The 23,867-nt window shown below is 36.2% G+C and overlaps 1 protein-coding gene across 1 annotated transcript; it reads right to left on the bottom strand.

Annotated features, from left to right (window-relative positions):
- Positions 1-2,068: 2,068 nt before the first annotated feature.
- LOC148307081 (pickpocket protein 11-like) lies at positions 2,069-23,601 on the bottom strand. Its single transcript, XM_088263991.1, is given in 11 exon segments — positions 2,069-2,220; positions 4,393-4,498; positions 6,399-6,493; positions 8,591-8,644; positions 9,235-9,386; positions 13,789-13,913; positions 15,256-15,367; positions 18,823-18,931; positions 20,219-20,376; positions 21,845-22,042; positions 23,405-23,601. Coding segments are annotated over 11 exon segments (1,458 nt in total).
- Between the last annotated feature and the right edge of the window lie 266 nt (positions 23,602-23,867).

Raw genomic sequence — 23,867 nt, 5'->3', positions numbered from 1 at the left:
CTACGGAGGCTGACAAATTCATAATTATCCAGAAAAATTATTAGGTATTTAGACGGCCGTGATAATCAATTGTGATAAACAAGTAATTAGGTACATAAAACCACATCCAAAACACAAAAACACATGAAACGAAACCTAACACACACTTCCTTTAGTCAGAGAACTTTGGTTATTATGCAATGAAGTTGTAGAACGTGCTTCCACTATCTATAATAATAAAACCCTTATCCGCACCCCAATGGTGCATAGGGCACTGCGTCATATAAACACAGTGTTATCTTGATCGTTTACACATGAAGGAAAGGTGATCAGCCCTCCGCTTCAGGTGCCAGTCCAGGGTAATATTGAATAAATATGACAGTGAAAAAATCCCATATATTTATTTTACCCCCCTTAGGATTCGAACCCGGGACCTCCAGAACAGTAGCCGAGCGCGCTGACCATTACACTACGGAGGCGGATGAAACTATCTATAAAGTCATTAAATAACTAAACTTTGTACAAAAGAGCTATTTATGAATGGATAATGGAAGTCAGTAGATTTAAAATAGATCCGCATCATTCGGCCATGTCTTATTTCACTGCATGTCATAAACAATTTACTTTTCATATAATTTTATAATTAAGTATTGCAAAATGTGCCCTCGGCACGGAAAAACCCAGTGAGGGCACATTATTTTAAATTGTAATTGGTAATAATGTGTATGTTGAAAAATAAATAAATAAATAACACTACAACTCTGAAAAACTTAATTTTTAAGAGGAGATTTTTAAGGAATAAAAGGTGAGGAAATTGGTCCTATAAAGAGTATGTTGTATCCTATAAATTGTATGGTGTTTCCTATAGAGAGGTCTATGAGCTGGCGCAAACGAGAGGACTACAATTTGTTACAAGGAAAAGAGAGCAGCTTTTAACCTGTCCGGAAGTGTCGCCATACATGGGTCGTCCAAACAAAACATTCCCAAAAGAAGTACCGTAGAACGGGGCTACTTGAACTTTTATGTGTTACTTGAGCCCAGTACAAAAGAGAGATTTAAATCTGTATTAGGTCTACAATAATGAATGTATCGTGACAATAAGTGTCACCTGTCAGGGAAACAATGAATCATGTCGATATGTTCATTATAGACTAAATACAGATCTAAATATTTTTTTTGCACTGGGCTCAAGTAACACATCAAAGTTCAAGTAGCCCCTTTCTACAGTATAGGTATACATGATTTTTTTTTCATTTAAATCCTTACCCTATGGTGCATAGGGCACTGCATCATATAAACACAGTGTTATCTTGATCATTAACACATGAAGGAAAGGTGATCAGCCCTCCGTTTCAATACCAGTCCAGGGTTATATTGAATCAATATTACAGTGAGAAAATCACTATTATTTATTTGACCCCCCCTGTGATTCCAACCCAGGACCTCCAGTATGGTAGCCGGGCGTGCTGACCATTACACTACGGAGGCGGACAAATGAATACATGAATACCTGCAGTTATAACTAAAGCTCAGAGACATTTATTTCTAAAATAGCACTTGTACTGCCATCTGTGGTCGTATTTAAACACTAAATCTGCAAGTCAGATTATTTTTCTTTTTTATTCGACTTCTTTTAAACCATTGGGATAACCACATAGTGCATAGTGCATAGGGCACCGCAGGAACTCACTCCTGGACAGTTTAAATTCCCAATGGTACATAAATCATCTAACTCATGGGAGGCCGACATTATCAGTAGCCGGGCTAGATTTTGGAAATGTATAGTTTATGGTCCAATCTGCCTTAAAAACTTTTCAGTTCTTCTGTTACTGTTCTCTTCTTTAGTCCAACGTTTTTACTACTTGACGCCATTATGGGTCTTGAAATTATCAGGATAGATAAAAAATACTCCCATATATGGGATATGATACGAATTACACACGATGGAATGTTCTTTTGGTGGTTTTGTGTACACTAAAGGAAAAAATTAGTGATTTGCTCCGCGGGCTGCAAGTAGACACCCGGCGGGCCGCGGGTTCGCCACCCTTGATCTAACTGATGCTGGGCTCAAGCCATTTCTTGCACCCAACTATGGTTTAAGTGCCAAGGCATTTTGACGCTTGTCGTTATTTTTATACTTTACTAGATACCAAAACAGACGCAGAGTGAAGAAGTACACAATTTCCATAAAACTCAAAACGCTGCATCCGAGAAACAGGCCCGCCATCCCTCCAACAGACACTGCAACAAAAAAAAAAACAATGAAACAACATTTGTACGGCATTGTGGAGAGGGACTGATTTTCTTCTAGCGCCATTCTTTGTTAGATTTCCAAGTCATTATCTATAACCGGGGCTTTTTTTTAAACCTTCCCTTACGATGCTAAAAACTGCGCGTTCTGGTGATATGCATTTTGTACACCATATGAGAACGTGGTTTAAAAATGGGAAAAATGTGAATATTCCTAAATGTTGCTTTTATTGACCATAGTTGAAGTTTAAATGTAACAACTTTGTAATGTTAGCTCTGATAATTACCTGTAAACGAGAAAAAAAGACATCATAAGTGGCCGTTATAAATGGCGTAGTGTGACAAGACCGTCGCACAAGACGATCTGCACACTACTGCACTGGCGGAATAAACACGTTACGACATGCACGAATACTTACAAAGCACGCCACGCACAAAGAAACGTTTGTGTGTTTAATGAATAACTTTATATTATAATACTTTAACTGATAAAACGAATAATTTAAAATCAATAACTTTTTAATAGTAAAAAATACTTTGACCAAGAAAAACATGGCACGATCAGGTATGCCAAATACTTGAAAGTGGTCAGGTTAGGAGTCGTAACAATCAGCGGGTATGTATGAGGAGATTCATGAATGTGGAAGAGGCAAAGAATGTTTGCAAAGACAGGGTGGTGTGGCGATCTTTTCTCTCTGCCTACCCCTGCGGTGAAGCGGCATGAAGGTTAGTTAGTTACAACATTTTGAGTGTGTCAGGGTAGGCAAAGAGAATAGAACGCCACACAAATCTGTCTTTGCAAACAATCTTCTCCTCTTCTACATTCATACATCTTCTAACCAAGAGTAAGAATGATAAGGTTGGATAAGGTATCCACACCCAATGGTGTATAGAGCACTGCGTGATATTAAAGAAGCAGTGTTATCTTGATCGTTAAATACTCGAAGGAAAGGTGATCAGCCTTCCGCTTCAGGTACCAGTCATGGGTAATATTGAATGAATATTAGAGTTAAAAATCACTTACATCTATTTGATCCCCCCCCCTGGGAATTGAACCCGGGACCCCCAACACGGTAGCTAAATTTGCTAACCATTACACCAAGGAGGCAGACCATATATACCCGCCGATTATTCCGACACCTGACCTGACCACGCCCCGGTATTTGAAATATTTATCAAGCATAAAAAGGCATGTTGCAATCCCCCTTAAATAAAAAATGGCAAATTGCGTTGATATCTTTACTTCTCTTCTAACCCTTATCCGCACCCAATGGTGCATAGGGCACTGCATCATATAGAAGCAGTGTTATCTTGATCGTTAAATACAATAAGGAAAGGTGATCAGCCTTCCGCTTCAGGTACCGGTCCAGGGTCATATTAAATAAATATTGGACTGAAAATCACTAATATTTATTTTGACCCTCTTGGGAATCGAACCCGGGACCTCCAGCATGGTGGCCTAGCGTGCTGACCATTACACTAAGGAGGCATTACAAGTCACAATTACTTCAACAGATTACTTATAATAAATAGTGTTATATAGCCTTTTTTATTTTTATAATTAACCGGATCCACGCGGCTCGCATAACCGTATGTGTTTTAACAAACGCGGCTGTCATAAGCGTTTGTGTTTTTACATTGCTCTAAGTTTCAAACCTCAGTTCAACTTAGAGGGATTTTTCCACGGTGTGGAACTTTGGATAAAATAACACGTCAATCTTTGGCCATATGAAGTCTGTTGAAATATCTGACTAATAATTTGTAACATCACAAGGATAAATAAAAGAACAGATCCCTGATTTTTCTTGCGGTCGGTAATTAGTCCGCTCCATAATCATGCCCAATATCTGTCTCACTCTCGACGCTATGCATCGCCAGTGGGTAAGAGTGACACACGATGCGTGCTTTGATTTATTTATGTTACGATCTTATTTGTTTATATTACGATATATTTCAAGAATAATGTGACACACGTGTATTATAGAGTACCAAAAAGGCACAATGAATCCCATTGAACGTTTTTGTTTAGGAAAATAAATCGTTTCTTAACTAAATACATGATAAAAGTAATCATTTAAAAAATGGCGAAATACCGCCGCGCGCGGGCGTCTCTTAGGGACAAAGTTAACGCGGTTAAAAGGTTAATAAATAATAATACTTTACCTAAGACATCCGAAAAACCGAAAATAATATCTCTCCTTAATCGGAGCTTTGGGTAGGACACCATTCCCCATTGGAGATTTGTCCCAAGGAACCATTGTTATATGGACTGGAATCAAATAAAAGTAACCTATGTTAGCATTTTTTATACATATTATCATTGTTACATCCAGCACTTTTTTTTAACAAAAAGTTTCCGGAACTCATCATACAAATTTATTTACAGAGAATTACTTAAGGACTTGCTTGAGTACTCAAAACAGTTCTACAAAAAAAAAGGCAGTTGGAGAAAAACTTATTACATCAGCAAACGATGTAACGAAGAACCATTGCACCCAAAGTGTTTTGAAGATTTCAATTTCAATTTCAATTTATTCAATAAAAAAAATAATATATACATAACAAACAATATTCAAGGCGTATATATTAAAAGTAAGCAATAAGACTTAAAGGTGTAGAACAGTCCCGCGTCGGAAAACTCCTTCGGACACATGGAACAGATCAATATCCAATGTGATATTGTTCAACATAGCAGTAGCTCTTCCTACAGGCATAACCATCGGCAGGTTGGTCCTGTGTATAGGAATGTGAAACAATCTATGCCGACGCTGTCTTAGGTAACTATCGGGAACATACAGACCAATGCTCCGGATAATTTCAGGATTATCGATCATACAGCGCAACAATCGATAAAAATGCGTAATCAAATACACATTCCTTCTAGTCTCTAAACTGTTGTAGCCAAGCATACCCTGGAGAAACTGGGTCGGGTAGAGCCGAGGATAATATAGCCGTACTCTCTCATGTAGAGATACCTCAAAAACTTCTTTTGGACTTTCTCTACCATAAGAGAGTACTTAAGCTCGTGTGGCCCCCAAATCATGGAGCCACTCTCGAGTCTACTTCGTACCAAGGAGTTATAAAGAGTTCTCAGCACGCGGGTATTTTCGAAAACCCTGGCAGTACGCAGAACAAATCCTAGCATTTTCAATGCGTTACCACTGACTGCCTCTATATGATCGTGAAATGTCAGGGTGCTCACAAATCTAACGCCCAGATCCCTAACATTCGATGCTCGCATCGTATTTCTATTCACGCATATAAATTCTGTTTTTTTTTGTTGTAAGTTATAACTGTTTGTAACAGAGAGTGATTGGGCATTAAAATTCTGCATCAATCCAATGCAATACATACTCTATGCATATAAACTAACTAACTAACTAACCATTACGCCGCTTCACCGCAGGGGTACGCAGAGAGATTAGAACACCACACCACTCTGTCTTTGCAAACATTCTTCGCCTCCTCCACGTTCATGCATCTCCTCATACATACCCGCCGATCGTTACGACTCCTAACCTTGACCACTTTCAAGTATTTGGCATACCTGATCGTGCCATGTTTTTCTCGGTCTTCCTCTGCTCTTTTTTCCACTTACATTCGCCTCATAAATTTGTTTTACCATTCTTTCCTCCCTCATTCGTTCTACATTTCCAAACCATCTCAACACACCTTTCTTAATTTTATCGATAATGCTTATCTCAGCTTTGCATTCCTTCCTTATTTCATATATATATATTTATGCATATAAGGTTAGAATATGGGCTCTTGTCTACTATTTATTGATTTGGCGTTTAATTTGTAGAACTCCATTTTAATTTATGTATTAATTTTAAATTCAACACAGATTTTTTGAGTCTACTAAGTTGTCTACTACCCGGAACTCCGTGTAATTCCGTGTAATTTTACCGTCCGGCACGTCAGTTAGCGTTTTAAAACGACGATTGGCTCGGATTGGCTTGTGCTTTTGTCCATCTTTCTTCGGATCGGAGCTCTTGATCGGTGCGTGAACACGTTGCGCGTAAATTTGATCACGCTAAACTGTAGTAGTTTTCATTTTTCAAAACCGGACTGTCGGACGGTGAAATCTCGTGTAGTGGACAAACGCCCTATGGCAGTTAAGACAGTTTAAATATGGCTTTATTTGGAAAATAATTGGTAAAACGAACCATTGATTGTATAACATAGTTGACGTCATCACAGTTTGGTAAACACTCACAGACACTCTTCTTGGCATCTTTGTCATATAAACTCAGAAGGTAATCTGAAAATAATAAAGAATAAGCACACAGGAATCTCAACATAGGAATCACACAGTCTGTGTTACCTTTGATAATGCTTATCTCAACAGTGTGTTTGGCACACACTTTGTGACACCTTAGATTATTCAATTCAATTCAATTCAATTCAATTCAATTTATTCAATAATTAATATATACATAACAAACAAACATTTAAGGCGTATACATTAAAAAAACAAATTAAAAATTACACAAGAAGACTCTTGTTAAATGTGTAGAAGAATCTCGCTTCGGAAAACTCCTTCGGACACATGGAACAGATCAATATCCAATGTGATATTGTTCAACATAGCGGTAGCTCTTCCTACAGGCATAACCATCGGCAGGTTGGTCCTGTGTATAGGAATCTGAAACAATCTATGCCGACGCTGTCTTAGGTAACTATCGGGAACATACAGACCAATGCTCTGGATAATTTCAGGATTATCGATCATACCGCGCAACAATCGATAAAAATGCGTAATCAAATACGCATTCCTTCTAGTCTCTAAACTATTGTAGCCAAGCATACCCTGGAGAAACTGGGTCGGGTAGAGCCAAGGATAATAGCCGTACTCTCTCATGTAGAGATACCTCAAAAACTTCTTTTGGACTTTCTCTACCAAAAGAGAGTACTTAAGCTCGTGTGGCCCCCAGATCATCGAGCCACTCTCGAGTCTACTTCGCACCAAGGAGTTATAAAGAGTTCTCAGCACGCGGGTATTTTCGAAAACCCTGGCAGTACGCAGAACAATTATATCCTAACTAACTAACTAACCATCACGCCGCTTCTCCGCAGGGGTAGGCAGAGAGAATAGAGCGCCACACCACTCTGTCCTTGCAAACATTCTTCGCCTCTTCCACGTTCATGCATCTCCTCATACATACCCTCCGATTGTTACGACTCCTAACCTGACCACTTTCAAGTATTTGGCATACCTGATCATGCCATGTTTTTCTCGGTCTTCCTCTGCTTCTTTTCCCACTAACATTCGCCTCATAAATTTATTTTACCGTTCTTTCGTCACTCATTCGTTCCACATGTCCAAACCATCTCAACACACCTTTCTTAATTTTATCGATAATGCTTATCTCAGCTTAGCATTCCTTCCTTATTTCACTATACGCACATCTATCATACATCGTTTTGTCGCACATTCTTCAATTCTTCACATTCACATTATATCCAATGCGCAATTATTATCTAAATATTTGTAAGTTATTAACATATCTATACTTAAAGGTGGAGACTGACCGGAGTATGTCGTCGTAACATAACGTCGTAATATCGCTTGCGGCGAGCATCAGCGAGCATCCGAAACTATGGATGGAGCGCTCGGCTCGCTGTACTGACTATACGAATACTCGCGTAACGTGTTACGTTATGACGAAATGCTCCAGTCAGTCTCCACCTTAAGACACCATCTTTCAGATGCTCTATTTATAGACAACATTTTGAGTGTGTCCAAATACTTGTTCACAAAATCTGGATTATCTCCAATTACAGGAGTTATTTTCATATTATTTTTTGACATCTCATCAAAGATGAAGAAGAATATGGAAGTCTGGGCATTTACGGGGCTGACGACCGTCATAGGCTGGTTTAAGTGATTTATATTTAAGTATTTGGACATACTCAAAATGTTGTAAATAAATTATCTGGTCAAATTATAAGCTTAATAATAAAAATGAAAATGGTATTTTCTGGCGTTTCTCATGTGTGTAATTAAAATCCAGGATTCTGATCTCACATGTTAATATAAAAGTTTCTGCTTAATAAAAAGCTTCTTTACATCTCACCAATAGATGTCTCTTGTGAAGTTCTAGTGATTCAAGAACAAGGTTTCTAAATTGGTTCATATATATAGAACTTCCAAGAATTTGAGTAGTGTGGTTGTCAATAATGGGTAGAATTGGTGAATGTTACACGTGTGTAAAGTGATCACTTAAACCAGCCTATGACGGTCGTCAGCCCCGTAAATGCCCAGACTTCCATATTCTTCTTTATCTTTGATGAGATGTCAAAAAATAATATAAAAAACTCTATTTATATATAAAAATAAAATTATAGGTTAGTATACCTGAGTAACTTGATAAACAATGCAGCCCATCCACGTCGCATACCTTTTCTTTACCTAAAAATTTATAAATTCTTAAATTTAGTAAAATAGCCAGGATAATTTATTAAAGACCATTGAAATCAACACCAACCCGTGTCAGGTTGTGGTCCTGTGGTTAGTGTCGCGGACTCTTAAGTCAGAGTTTCTCGGTTCGAACACACTCTACCACAATTTGATACCTTTTTCTAATAATGAGCCGCTTAGGCTCACAGAAATAGTATGAAATTGAAATATTTGTGTGAATAATAAAAACACAAATATTTCTCTTAAAAAAAATCTGTCCGCCTCCGTAGTGTAATGGTCAGCACGCTCGGCTACCGTTCTGGAGGTCCCGGGTTAGATTCCCAAGGGGGGTAAAATAAAGTGATTTTTTCACTGTAATATTTATTCAATATTACCATGGACTGGTACCTGAAGCGGAGGGCTGATCACCTTTCCTTCATGTGTAAACGATCAAGATAACACTGCGTTTATATGACACAGTGCTCTATGCACCATTGGGGTGCGGATAAGGGATTTATTATTATTATTATATTAAAAAAATCTTACAACTATTTTTTCACAATCGTTTTGTGATTTCAACGATCTTGAGAAAAAAAACTTACCGATAGTTCTGTAGAAGTGTGGTACACAACCACATAACTTTAAACACAGCGATATTCGGCACTCCATCCTGCACAGGTTGTAGCTGTATACGGGGTTATGAGCGAGGTTGGATTCCGTTGTAAATCGACACTTTCTTTGTTGAACTGTGAGTCTACAAAGAAAATAAGAAAAAGTAAAGAGTTACTGTCCGCCTCCGTAGTGTAATGGTCAGCACGCTCGGCTACCGTTCTGGAGGTCCCGGGTTCGATTCCCAAGGGGGGTAAAATAAATTTAAGTGATTTTTTCACTGTAATATTTATTCAATATTACCCAGGACTGTTACCTGAAGCGGAGGGCTGATCACCTTTCCTTCATGTGTAAACGATCAACATAACACTGCGTTTATATGACGCAGTGCCCTATGCACCATTGGGGTGCGGATAAGGGTTTTATTATTATTATTAAAGAGTTACTGTGTAGAGGGAAGAAAAAGTAAAGAGCTAAATTTTTTTATTTTTTTATTTTTTAATATTATTTAATAGATTCATATTATCCACTGACACTTCGTGATGGAATTGCATTTTAATATATTATTAGATTAAAACCAATATTTTTAGCTTTTCCATTTTATTTTTATTTGACCAGCGACCGGATTTCGTCGTTACCGACATCATCAGACTGGTGGGAGGCTATACAAATTGTTATGTTATATATAAAACAAGGCAAGAGTTGATAACCATGATTTGATATAATTTTGTTGAGAAATTAATTTAATTTGAGTGAATTTAAGTATTGTATGATATTAATATAAAAAATATTATAATATATAAAAAAAATATTAATATCATACAATACTTAAATTCACTCAAATTGAATTAATTTCTCAACAAAATTATATCAAATCATGGTTATCAACTCCTGCCTTGTTTTATATATGTATAACATAACAATTTGTATAGCCTCCCGCCAGTCTGATGATGTCGGTAACGGCGAAACCCGGTCGCTGGTCAAATAATAATAAAGTGGAAAAGCTAAAAATATTGGTTTTAATTTAATAATATATTAATATATTTATTTTTTATTTTTTTTTAATTATTAGATTATATACATTACATACAAGAGATACAATAATAATTAACAGCATAAAGGTTTTACAATAAAATAATTACCCCTGGACTTTAATTAATTCACTTTCTACCTTGTCCCTTCCAATGCGAAGCAACCATCGACGGACACTGTTCTTCAAGACCTGATCATTACTGGAGATCATTACAGTATAAGGCCGCTTAGGCTCATAAAAAAGTATAAAATTGAATTATTTGTGTAAATAATAAAAATATAAATACTTATTTTTTATAAAATAAAAAAAAGGATTTTTGTATGATATTGCATTCGGATATTTTTTAAATTCGCTTACCCATAACTAGGCTGAATGCAGTCAAAATGCAATCTCGCAGACATATGTGCGGCAAAAGGTTGCATGTATGACGTATAGTGAAAAAATGATAGATTGTATGGCTAAGTTAAGTGTTTTCGATAAAATTAAGAAAGAGATTTGAGAATTGAGATGGTTTGGATATGTGGAACAATTAAAGAAAGAATAGTTAAACAAATAAAGTTAGAAAGAGCAGCAGAGAAAGGCTGAGGAAGTCTTGGCATGATCAAGTATGTTATATAGTTGGTATATTATTAGATTAAAACCAATATTTTTAGCTTTTCCATTTTATTTTTATTTGACCAGCGCTCGGGTTTCGTCGTGACCGACATCATCAGACTGGTGTCACCAGTCTGATGATGTCGGTAACATATTAATATATCAAATATATTAAATATATTAAAATGCAATTCCATCACGAAGTGTCAGTGGATAATATAAATCTATAATATACTTGGCACGGTCAGGTCAGAAGTTGGAATAATCCGTGGGTATGCATGAACAAATAAAAAATGCATGAATGATGAATGAAGGAATGCATGAACGTTGAATGAAGGAATGCATGAAGGTTGAATAAAGGAATGCATGAGCGTTGAATGAAGGAATGCATGAAAGTTGAATAAAGGAATGCAGAGCGTTGAATGAAGGAATGCATGAACGTTGAATAAAGGAATGCATGAGCGTTGAATGAAGGAATGCATGAACGTTGAATAAAGGAATGCAGAGCGTTGAATGAAGGAATGCATGAACGTTGAATAAAGGAATGCAGAGCGTTGAATGAAGGAATGCATGAACGTTGAATAAAGGAATGCAGAGCGTTGAATGAAGGAATGCATGAACGTTGAATAAAGGAATGCATGAGCGTTGAATGAAGGAATGCATGAACGTTGAATAAAGGAATGCAGAGCGTTGAATGAAGGAATGCATGAACGTTGAATAAAGGAATGCATGAGCGTTGAATGAAGGAATGCATGAACGTTGAATAAAGGAATGCAGAGCGTTGAATGAAGGAATGCATGAACGTTGAAAAAAGGAATGCAGAGCGTTGAATGAAGGAATGCATGAACGTTGAATAAAGGAATGCATGAGCGTTGAATGAAGGAATGCATGAACGTTGAATAAAGGAATGCAGAGCGTTGAATGAAGGAATGCATGAACGTTGAATAAAGGAATGCATGAGCGTTGAATGAAGGAATGCATGAACGTTGAATAAAGGAATGCAGAGCGTTGAATGAAGGAATGCATGAACGTTGAATAAAGGAATGCATGAGCGTTGAATGAAGGAATGCATGAACGTTGAATAAAGGAATGCAGAGCGTTGAATGAAGGAATGCATGAACGTTGAATAAAGGAATGCATGAGCGTTGAATGAAGGAATGCATGAACGTTGAATAAAGGAATGCAGAGCGTTGAATGAAGGAATGCATGAACGTTGAATAAAGGAATGCAGAGCGTTGAATGAAGGAATGCATGAACGTTGAATAAAGGAATGCAGAGCGTTGAATGAAGGAATGCATGAACGTTGAATAAAGGAATGCATGAGCGTTGAATGAAGGAATGCATGAACGTTGAATAAAGGAATGCAGAGCGTTGAATGAAGGAATGCATGAACGTTGAATAAAGGAATGCATGAGCGTTGAATGAAGGAATGCATGAACGTTGAATAAAGGAATGCAGAGCGTTGAATGAAGGAATGCATGAACGTTGAATAAAGGAATGCAGAGCGTTGAATGAAGGAATGCATGAACGTTGAATAAAGGAATGCATGAGCGTTGAATGAAGGAATGCATGAACGTTGAATAAAGGAATGCAGAGCGTTGAATGAAGGAATGCATGAACGTTGAATAAAGGAATGCATGAGCGTTGAATGAAGGAATGCATGAACGTTGAATAAAGGAATGCAGAGCGTTGAATGAAGGAATGCATGAACGTTGAATAAAGGAATGCATGAGCGTTGAATGAAGGAATGCATGAACGTTGAATAAAGGAATGCAGAGCGTTGAATGAAGGAATGCATGAACGTTGAATAAAGGAATGCATGAGCGTTGAATGAAGGAATGCATGAACGTTGAATAAAGGAATGCAGAGCGTTGAATGAAGGAATGCATGAACGTTGAATAAAGGAATGCATGAGCGTTGAATGAAGGAATGCATGAACGTTGAATAAAGGAATGCAGAGCGTTGAATGAAGGAATGCATGAACGTTGAATAAAGGAATGCAGAGCGTTGAATGAAGGAATGCATGAACGTTGAATAAAGGAATGCAGAGCGTTGAATGAAGGAATGCATGAACGTTGAATGAAGGAATGCATGAATGTTGAATGAAGGAATGCATGAGCGTTGAATGAAGGAATGCATGAGTGTTGAATGAAGGAATGCATGAACGTTGAATAAAGGAATGCATGAATGTTGAATGAAGGAATGCATAAACGTTGAAGAGCCCAGTGTTGCCACATATACAGATTTATCTGTATTGATACAGATTCTAGGCTGCCGTTACAGATGACAGATTTCACTCTTAGGTAGTACTTTTAGTTTTATACAGATTTTTGGAATTGGACATAGTATATGATAAAACAGAAGAACGAAAATATGTATAGATTCGAGCGTGATTAACATTTGATAATAAGTACTGAAACGTTGGAGGGATTACTACTATCAAAACAACTACAATGATCCATGCTACAAACTAAACATAGAAAAGGATTTCTAAAATTAATAAATATGTATATAAAAAAAAAATATATTTTGGGTTATTGATTCTATACAGATTTATACAGATTTTTAGACTGTTTGATTCAGATTTTTCGATTTGGCATATCGCTCACTCCTTTCAAGAACGTCATAAATCAAAAATCGACAATTTTGAGTTGTGCATGTTTTCGGAATGCCCAGAAAATGTACTATATCCCAGTAAAAGAAGATCTGTTGCACAGTAAAAAGTTCTATAAGTGGCTTGATATTTATTTTTAATACATTGTATTATATTTTTACACTTTAAAAACGTTCTCCTGAAAAATCAAGTTTTTTGATTTATGACGTTCTTGAAAGGAGTGGGCGATATGGCAACACTGGAAGAGGCGAAGGATGTTTGCAAAAAAAGAGTGGTGTTTACATATTATAGGATAATTTGTCTTACTTGGATGCCTCTGGTGAGGTGTATATAGTCAGCGCAGTCACATACAGTTTCATATAATAACCATCATCTGATGTCAATCTTTGGCTGGCAATGTCTGGAGTCTCAAGGGGTCCGTGAAGAAATACCTTGCAATACAAAAATTAAATCAGGATAACAAAATACCACCGAGGTGCTCACAGATCGCTCACTCCTTTCAACAACGTGAAATATAAAAAAATTTCAATTTTCAGTTGTGCATGTTTTCGAAATGCCCAGAAAATATACTATATCCCAGCAAAAGCGGCATATTTTTAACTTAATTTTTTTGATTTTTTTTTTACATAATAAATATTTTTTAAATGGAGAAAAAACATACAGGTTTTACCTTAAACGACCTGTTGCACAGTAAAAAGTTTAATAAGTGGCTTGATAAATGTATGTTTTTAATCCATTGTATTATATTTTTAAACTTTAAAAACGTTCTCCTGAAAAATCAAGTATTTTTTATTTATGACGTTCTTGAAAGGAGTGAGCAAAATATCAGCAGGAAAGCTCTTCGACTCTACAACAGATCTATATATAAACCTTATTAAAAGCAAACTGCAAAGTAAAAAGTTTACTAAGTGACTTAGTATTTATTTTCAATACATTTTATTATATTCTTAAACTTTAAAAACGATTTCCTGAAGAATCTAGTTTTTTGATACATGACGTTGTTGAAAGAAGTGAGCAATATGTTTATAAACTTTTTAATATAATATAATATATATAGAAAAGATATTTATATATATTTTTTAAACTCCCTACCTTTCCATAACTGTCTTCTTTTCAAAACCATTTAATTATTTTGAAGAAAAACTTATTTTTTCAATGCAAAAACCGTGTTTTAATAATAAAAAAACAATTTCGTATAATGTTACCTGGATTTAGAGGAAATTAAGTTCCGACTTAACGAATACTGGGCCTTAAATATTCAGAATATCTTGTTCACAGATCTGGGTTTCTCCTCTTAGGAGTAATTTTTAGATGTTCGAATAGTGAAATAAGGAAGGACTGCAAAGCTGAGATAATCATTATCGATAAAATTAAGAAAGGTGTGTTGAGATGGTTTGGACATGTAGAATGAATGAGTGAGGAAAGAACGGTAAAACAAATTTTACAGGCGAATGTTATTGGAAAAAGGAGCAGAGGAAGACCGAGAAAAACATGGCATGATCAGATATGCCAAATACTTGAAAGTGGTCAGGTTAGGAGTTGTAAAATCGGCGGGTATGTATGAGGAGATGCATGAACGTGGAAGAGGCGAGGAATGTTTGCAAAGACAGACTGGTGTGGCGTTCTATTCTCTCTGCCTACCCCTGCGAGAAGCGGCGTGATAGTCAGTTAGTTAGTTTAGTAATTTTCACATTGTGACATGTCATGAAGAATATAGGGATACGCCATCTGGGTGTGAAAAGCGATGAAAAAAGAGTACAAAACATAGCTTACGTCATATCCTGTTAAAAAGTTGACGAGCTGGGCGAAGATTTCTCCATCCAGCGGGTGGACAAAAAATGTAGCATTTCCCGGGACGACATCTTTTCGTTTGGCTTCCCTGTAACTTGAGTCAAAGTGTGCATTGATTACAACATTTTTGAGTGTGTGCAAATACTTGTACACAAATCTGGAAATGAAATAAAAATAAAAATGAAGAGATGTCAAAAAATAATATGAAAAATAACTCCTATAATTGAAGATAACCCAGATTTGTGAGCAAGTAAATACCCCAAATGGACACACTCAAAAATGTAGTAGATAAATTATATATATGTAGTAGATTATTATATAATTTTGGTCAAATTATAAGCTAAAATAATAAAATGAAAAGGATATTTTCTCATGTATGTGATTATAATCCAAGATTCGGACCTCACATACAAATAGAAGAGTTTTTGCTCAATAAAAAAGCTTCTTTATCTCACCAATAAATGTCTCTAGTTGAAGTTCTAGTGCTTTAAGAATAATGTACAACATTTTGAGTGTGTCCAAATACTTGTTCACAAAATCTGGATTATCTCCAATTACAGGAGTTGTTTTCATATAATATTTTTTGACATCTCATCAAAGATGAAGAAGAATATGGAAGTCTGGGTATTTACGGGGCTGACGACCGTCATAGGCTGGTTTAAGTGATCACTTTACACACATGTAACATTCACCAATTCTACCCATTATTGACAACCACACTACTCAAATTCTTGGAAGTTTTATATACCGTAAAGTGGGTATACATTGCACCAAAACACTGCATTTTTTCAAAAAATTGTCTATTCAGATCAGGTTTTTTACTTTTTCTGAGGTTTCAACTATTGCAACGTAATAACACATATACCTGTAACATGTCTGATACATTTTTTAATTTTTATCTATTTTGCCTGTATTTTTTTTTTAATATTTATATTTTGGTGCAAAGTATCCCGGGGTAAAGTACAACTTTGCACCATGATATTTTCTCTACACTTTTCGTACTAGAATCCAAATTGATGCAAAGTAAAGGCTATCCTACAAGTTTCATTGCACCTCATGAAGGGTTTTGGCTCACAGTTCGCTAAATGCAGATTATAATATTGTATAATTATGGAAAAATAAGACACTTGATAGAAATATTTAAAAAAATATATTGAAAAATCTAACAAAAATGATTTTTTTTTCCAATATTGAAGGTTTAAAATTATATAAAATAAATGGTGGACATTAAAACATATCGTACTACATAGGTAATAGGAATTAAAATTAAATTAGGTCTAAATATGGTCAAGTTCCGGGACGGTAAAGAAACCTCTTTTGGATTGCATTTTCGGTTCTTTTATGGAACCCACTACATCCTTCCAAGAATATTGAAGAAAGTCATCCTTCATCGGCCACTTATACGATTTGAGACTCTCCTGCATGGATTTAACAGCTCTGTTTTTCTTTATTTCCAAAATCTGTCCCGGAAAATTTTCGCCTTCATAATGAAATACGACATATTCTCCCACCTTCTTTTTTACTGGTCCTAATGACACTGAAGAACAAATACGATAACTGGTTTCAGTCATCGTTTTTGTTCTTCTTCCTCTTCCTCAAAGCTTCCGTGCGAACTATTATCAGTTAATTCTAGATATGCTGGAAGTTTCGATGCGGAAGGTGGGATCATTGATATAGTTAATTTAGGTAGCATTTGTGTCTCGTCAACGTTCATTTCGACATTTGGATCGTAAGCAATGCTCTTACCTGGTTTTATCGGTATCGTCTTCCTGCGTTTTAAGACTGAATTCTTTAGGTTGAATCTGTTTTCTTCCAAAAACTGTTGAAAACTCTGGCGCACGTCATCGTCATACGCTTTTAATGGCAACCGATTGAGCAACTGACTAGTTTTAGCAACAGTCAAGGTTTTATGTCTTTGCAAAAATGATCTTATCCATTCAGAGCCTGGTAAGATGTTCTTTAATATTCGTACTCTTCTGCCAAATCTATCCAAATAGGCTATTAGAATGTAGCGAATGTTAAAAACACTCACTGGGAAACCGTACTCACTCATGTCTACTATGCAGTTTACGAAGGATTGCTCTTCGCCCTTGTCACAAATCGGAGGTTTTCCCAAAGGTTTTGTGTGCTGACCTTTGAGTTTATAGTTAATCGTCCTTCCGGGGATTTTGAAAAAATTTTCAGCCTTTCTTTGACTGATTGTACCATTTCGAATAGCCTCCAAACACTGCTCCACTCTCTTCGGTGTAAAATCGCAGTATCGTCTGGCATAAGACCGCTGTTTGTGTGTTCTTGACATTTTTGAAAATAATATACCATCAGGAATTAAGTAAGTACACAAAACCTATAGATATTTAGCAAAAATGTCAAGTTGCATTAGCCGTTTTAAGACTTTTGATCAAATTAATTAACTATGGCCCTTTGTGGATACTTTGCACCAGGTGCAATGTTACCCCAAATGTGGTCAATACAAGTAAGTTCTTAAAAAAATATTATTTTTACATAAACTTGACAACGTAACCAAAAAATACAACATTTGAGAAAAGCAGGGCCTACCTACCTACGATTTAGAGACCACTCACTTGTTGTAACTTGTTTCAGTATACTGATTACACTGGATTTTTTCGGACACAATTTTCAGACAGAAAACTTTCTTTACGTTCGGACAGGAAATACGCATTGAAGCAATAGCGATCGACTGTTACTTCTTTAAACTAAAAAGTAGATTGAAGTGCCATCTATCAGAAACAATAGAAAGAAGAATGAAAAATGACATGTATCAGAGATGACCAGCTCCACAATTTCTTTACAGAAGGTGGTGCAAAGTATCACCCATGGTGCAAAGTATACCCACTTTACGGTATATGAACACACACTCAAAATGTTGTAAATAAATTATCTGGTCAAATTATAAGCTTAAATAATAAAAATGAAAATGGTATTTTCTGGCGTTTCTCATGTGTGTGATTATAATCCAGGATTCGGACCTCACATACTAATATAAGAGTTTCTGCTTAGTAAAAAGCTTCTTTACATCTCACCGATAGATGTCTCTAGTGAAGTTCTAGTGATTCAAGAACAAGGTTTCTAAATTGGTTCATATATATAGAACTTCCAAGAATTTTAGTAGTGTGGTTGTCAATAATGGGTAGAATTGGTGAATGTTACTATGACAAGCCCCGTAAATGTCCAGACTTCCATATTCTTCTTCATCTATGTTGACATGTCAAAATATAATATAAACAGTAATTACTTCAATAATTAAAGAAAACACTTCGTTTTTTACCACTTGAGTTTTATTATAGACTACATGTTTCAGAAGTTAAACTTCCATCATTCAGGTCTGTATAATAACTAATTATTATTATACAGACCTGAATGATGGAAGTTTAACTTCTGAAACATGTAGTCTATAATTAAACTCAAGTGGTAAAAAACGAAGTGTTTTCTTTAATTATTGTAACATGTCTTACCACAAAGTTAATGCCGAAACAATAAATAAAGTAATTACTTCTATTGGTCCTAAATAGACTGTGGTGATCAGCTTACCTGGGAGAGTTATAGAGAGCAATTCTTGAGTTGACGGCGTAACATAATCCCAATTCCGTTATAGTTGGCTCTAAAAACATATTCACTCCGGATGTGCCAATAGTCAGCGCTAGTCCAAAATAAAACATTCAATAAGTGATTCAATTCAATTGTTTCATCCCGATAGTACAACTTCCAAAATTTGAGTAGTATGGCTGTCAATCATGGGTGGAATGATGAATGTTCTTCTTCTTCTTTTTATGCAGGGCGTTTGTGCACTACACGGAATTTACCGTCCGGCACGTCAGTTAGCGTTTTAAAACGATGATTGGCTTGGATTGCCTTGTGCTTTTGTCCATCTTTCTTCGGATCGGCGCTCTTGATCAATGCGTGAAGACGTTGCGCGTAAATTCGATCACGCTTAACTGTTGTAGTCGCTTTCATTTTTCAAAACCAGACTGCCGGACGGTGAAATTCCGTGAAGTGTACAAACGCCGTTATGGCCTATTATTAAGAGGGATTAGCCTCCTGTGATATCGATTCGCAGCTGTCGATCCATCTCTTTGGTGGTCTGCCCAAGACTCGTCTACTGTGGGGTTTGCTTGCAGTGCAATGTGGGGGAGTCTGGGTGGTTCCATTCTCCTCACACGGGCATACCATTGTCTCCTTCGTTGCCTTCCCCACCTCCATCTAACGACATCTTCCATCTCGCATATTTCCCTTATCCTGTTGTACCTTATTTTGTTTCGTAGACTCTTGCAAGATATGCTACTTAGAATCTTCATTTCTTACACTCTTAGTGCGTTTTTTGTGATTACGGTATCCGCTCTGCTTTAAATCCCATATCGCTCATTCCTTTCAACAACGTCACATAACAAAAAACTTGATTTTTCAGGAGATGGTTTTAAAAGTTTAAAAATATAATAAAATGTATTAAAAATAAATATCAAGATTATTATATTACACTTATTGAACTTTTTACTGTGCAACAGATCTTTTAAGATAAAACCTGAATGTTTTTTCTCCATTTGAAAAAAATTTAGTATATTTAAAAAAAAATAATTAAACCTTTTCTTCAAAATGCAAAAACAACACTTTCTGGCCCTGTAGCGGGTAAATATTAGGTTAAAAATACGCCGCCTTTGCTGGGATAAAGTACATTTTCTGGGCATTCCGAAAACATACACAACGTTGACAAAATTGATGATTTTTGATATTTGATGTTGTTGAAAGGAGTGAGCGATATGTCGTGACGGGTCGCACACAAGTTTTGTATATTTTGATTTTTCTGAATGATGAATGTTACACATGTAAAACCAGCCTATAACACACACTTCCCTATTGGAGAAACCTTGATTTGTGAACAAATATTTGGACACACTCAAAATATTGTGAATATTTATGGATAAATTTATACCTGGACTGAAGTGAAATGACAAATTGAGCAGTAGGTCCATATATTCCGAGCTCTTCATGGAGGGATATTGGGTAACGTTGGCGAAGTTGGAATAATTGGCTGATGCTAATGACGTCACAAAACTAGTAAATTCTTCCTTATCTTTGATATTCATCCTCCTTAAATCAAACACAATTACAATAAAAAAATTAGTCCACAACAGTGATTTTTTATTTTTATTATATTTTATTTTATTTGGGATTTTTACAGCCAAAATAATGTATTATACAACATTAATTAACAAAACTATGGCCAATTAAAAAAATCCTCCGATAATGCTATTCTTATGAAAGTTATGTTGGTTGGGGTGAGTGTGTGTGTGTGTGTGTGTGTGTGTGTGTGTGTGTGTGTGTGTGTGTGTGTGTGTGTAGTACCTATTCCATGTCAACATAAATCATCCCACAAACAGGGATTATAAACAGTTGGCTTGTTGAACAAACGGCAACGATCAATCATTCACCTAATTTCCTGCTTATGTCATTTTTTATGGAATTAGTGCTTTTCCCAAATATATCTACGTCATTAAACATTTTATTAAAGCCTATCAGGAGATATCCTATCCTATCAGGAAAGCCTATCAGGAGATATCAGGTGATAAAGCCTATCAGGAGTTCGGTCCACTCCATTTTCCTCTATGCTGCTGAAACATGGACCATAAAAGCAGCAGAAAGGAGAAAAAAAAGAAAGTGTAAAGAATTACACTTTCGAAATGTGCTGTTGGAGGCGCATGCTTCGAATTCTATGGACAGCTAGACGCACCAACGAGTCCATTCCCCGGGAACTACGCTTGGATTACTACTACTATTTCAGCTCTATAAACCATATGACGTCATAAAACGTTCGGTGACGGAAATTTGATGACATGCTAACGCACGTTTTTCGTTTTATTCAAACATCTAAAGTTTAAACCTTAATATCTCCCTTAGCTCTCTACAGATTTCAATAAGAATGCTACCAATAGTCTTGTGATTTTTTATATTAATTTATTAGCCAATAAACCAACATCGTAACGAAAATATATTATGCACTAATATTTTAGTGCATTAAAAAATCAACATTTTACCAAAGAGTCAGTGTTAAGAGTAACACTTATAATTAAGCTTTAACAGAAATTCAACAGATGTCACTAAGACCTTAAATATTACAATATAACAAGCAAAAACAGTTCACCAATAGAGTAGTAATTTTTTTTTAAATTTAGGCTTACTGTGATTCTCTCTCTCTCTCTCTCTCTTTATCCGCACCTGATGGTGCATAGGGCACTGTATCGTATTGACGCAGTATTATCTTGATCATGACTTATATGAAGGCAAGGTGATCACTCTTGCGCTTCAGGGACCAGTACAGGGTAAAATTCTACGTTAGAGTGAAAATATCACATATTTATTTGACCTCCACTCTGGGAATCGAACCTGAGACCTCCAGTACAGTAGCCGAGCGTGCTGACCATTACACTATGGAGGTGAATATTGCGGATACTGTGATTAGTTTCTCGTAATCGACTATTGTCAGGCTGAGGACTTTAAAACCTACCTCCCTCAAAAGATGTGTCTAAGTTAAGTATTTGCTTCAATTGATGATACTTACATGATGTAGTTGGCCAGTTTTTTGCTGTCGAGTTTATTGTGGGGGCATACGGTGACGCAAGGAAAGGTGGTATTCCACGTGAACATGTCGCGGTCCATAGAAACCACGGTGGGAGAGTCCTGGTACCTCTGCCAAGTGCTGCTGCTCAAGTACACCGCTCCCCAGAGCGCGAGGGCTACTATCATGATCCATAGTAATCTGTGGAACAAACACAGATTTAGTTTGGAATAACCATAGTACCCACAAAGCCCCTAATTTTCAGCATTCAAAGACAACAGCTAGAGGCCCGTTGCAGGAACTTGGGTGAGGACCTATCCGACATCGGATCCATGATAGTTCATAAGGAACTGTCATGAGAGGTGGTATCATACATGATAAAAATAGTGAAGGACATTGGTACCATAAACCAAGCTAGGACACAAAATGCCCAACCCTCTTCTAGTGGAACGGAAGGTCTGTTGACGACAGTCAACATTTCGCCTTCTCCTGAGGAGTTTTACGTGGTTTCCTCCCAGCAATGAGCAAATGCTGACAAGTTCCAGATTGGCCCACATTAGATCATCCCTCCTGTTCCCAACACAGATTTTAAATAATATATATTTATTTAGTCTGAAGAAACATAAATCCACTAATTGATCTATAAACCTTGTACATAATAAGCAAGGTAAATAATAAATGCAATACCGGTTTTAAAAAAAAAACTCCTACTTTGAGAGGCTTGTCTGCAGGTAGGATAGTAAGTATAGGGAAGGTAAGTGTGAAAAATACATCACAAACACCCAGACCAATTAAAAATGAATGTTTCTTGAATTAATTTTGCAATTGGCAGGAATTGAACCCGCGACGCCAGTTTCGATGAAAATAAATAACAATATCAAACAAACCTTACATATAACAATTACTCTCACAAAGCACCTCCCAGCAAAGCACACATATCACAAGTAACACAATTTATGGTAACATACCTACCACAAGATCTAAAACATATATATGTACTCCTAGACCCAATAATAACAATACCACAGTACCCACCGAAATACCCACCATCATATGTACTCCTAGACCTAATAATAGCAATTATTATTAGTATATAAGGACATTTTGTTAAATAATTTTAGTCAGTGTTTGATAAAGTCATAATAAGACGAAACGCGTCACGTGTACATAAAAATACATAAATAAATGTAGAATCCAATCCAAATAACTGTGTTTTATTTTGGATATATTATTACCCAACAATTCAGTATGGAATTCTACCAACTGTCTGCAGTTACAATAAAAAATACTTCTTTTTCTTGACGATCACTTGGTAGTAACCATGTCTGTCCTGGGCAGCAGGAAACAGGTCCTCCACACCTCTCATCCCGGTCCACTCTAGAATGTTCCCAAGCTAGGAAAGCTGCCTTCTTCCAACCCCTCTGCGACCCTCAATCTTTCCTTTTATGACCAGTTGTAGGTTGGCATACTTTTCACCTCTCGTTATGTGACCAAAATACCAAGTTTTACGGAGCTCGATTGTAGTAAACAATTGTCTCTGTGCAAATAATAAAAAATACTTACATCTCTAAGATATGGCGTTCCACCTTTGTGAAGTGATTCAGTCCATGGATGGAACTTGTATTGAGGAATAGGACGATAAAACTTTTTGCTCTTCCATCCAGTTTCGAACACAATCCTTTTTTCTTCTTTTCTCGCAGCTTCCTACTTTTAAACTCTGTTATTTCATCACGAATCAGCTTCTGAGCGTAGGATGTCATCTTTTACGACACTAAAATAAAAATAGTAGAATTTGCTTCACTAGAATGTCGCTAGATGTCACTCTAACCCTAATTTGGATAGACTAAGATATTTAATATATAGCTCATTTGGTGCAGCAATGACGTGATTATACATTTTTAAAAACAAGTTACATATCGCTCACTCCTTTCAACAACGTCAAATATCAAAAAACTTTATTTTTCAGGAGATCGTTTTTAAAGTTTAAAATATAGTACAATATATTAAAAATAAATATCAAGCCATT

Source organism: Brachycentrus maculatus, unplaced genomic scaffold (genome assembly GCF_059751285.1).
Source record: "Brachycentrus maculatus isolate JH-2025_06_01 unplaced genomic scaffold, ASM5975128v1 h1tg000211l, whole genome shotgun sequence".
Classification (NCBI taxonomy): domain Eukaryota; kingdom Metazoa; phylum Arthropoda; class Insecta; order Trichoptera; family Brachycentridae; genus Brachycentrus; species Brachycentrus maculatus.
The sequence above is the reverse complement of the archived record's forward strand: the minus strand, read 5'-3'. Positions and strand labels throughout refer to the sequence as shown.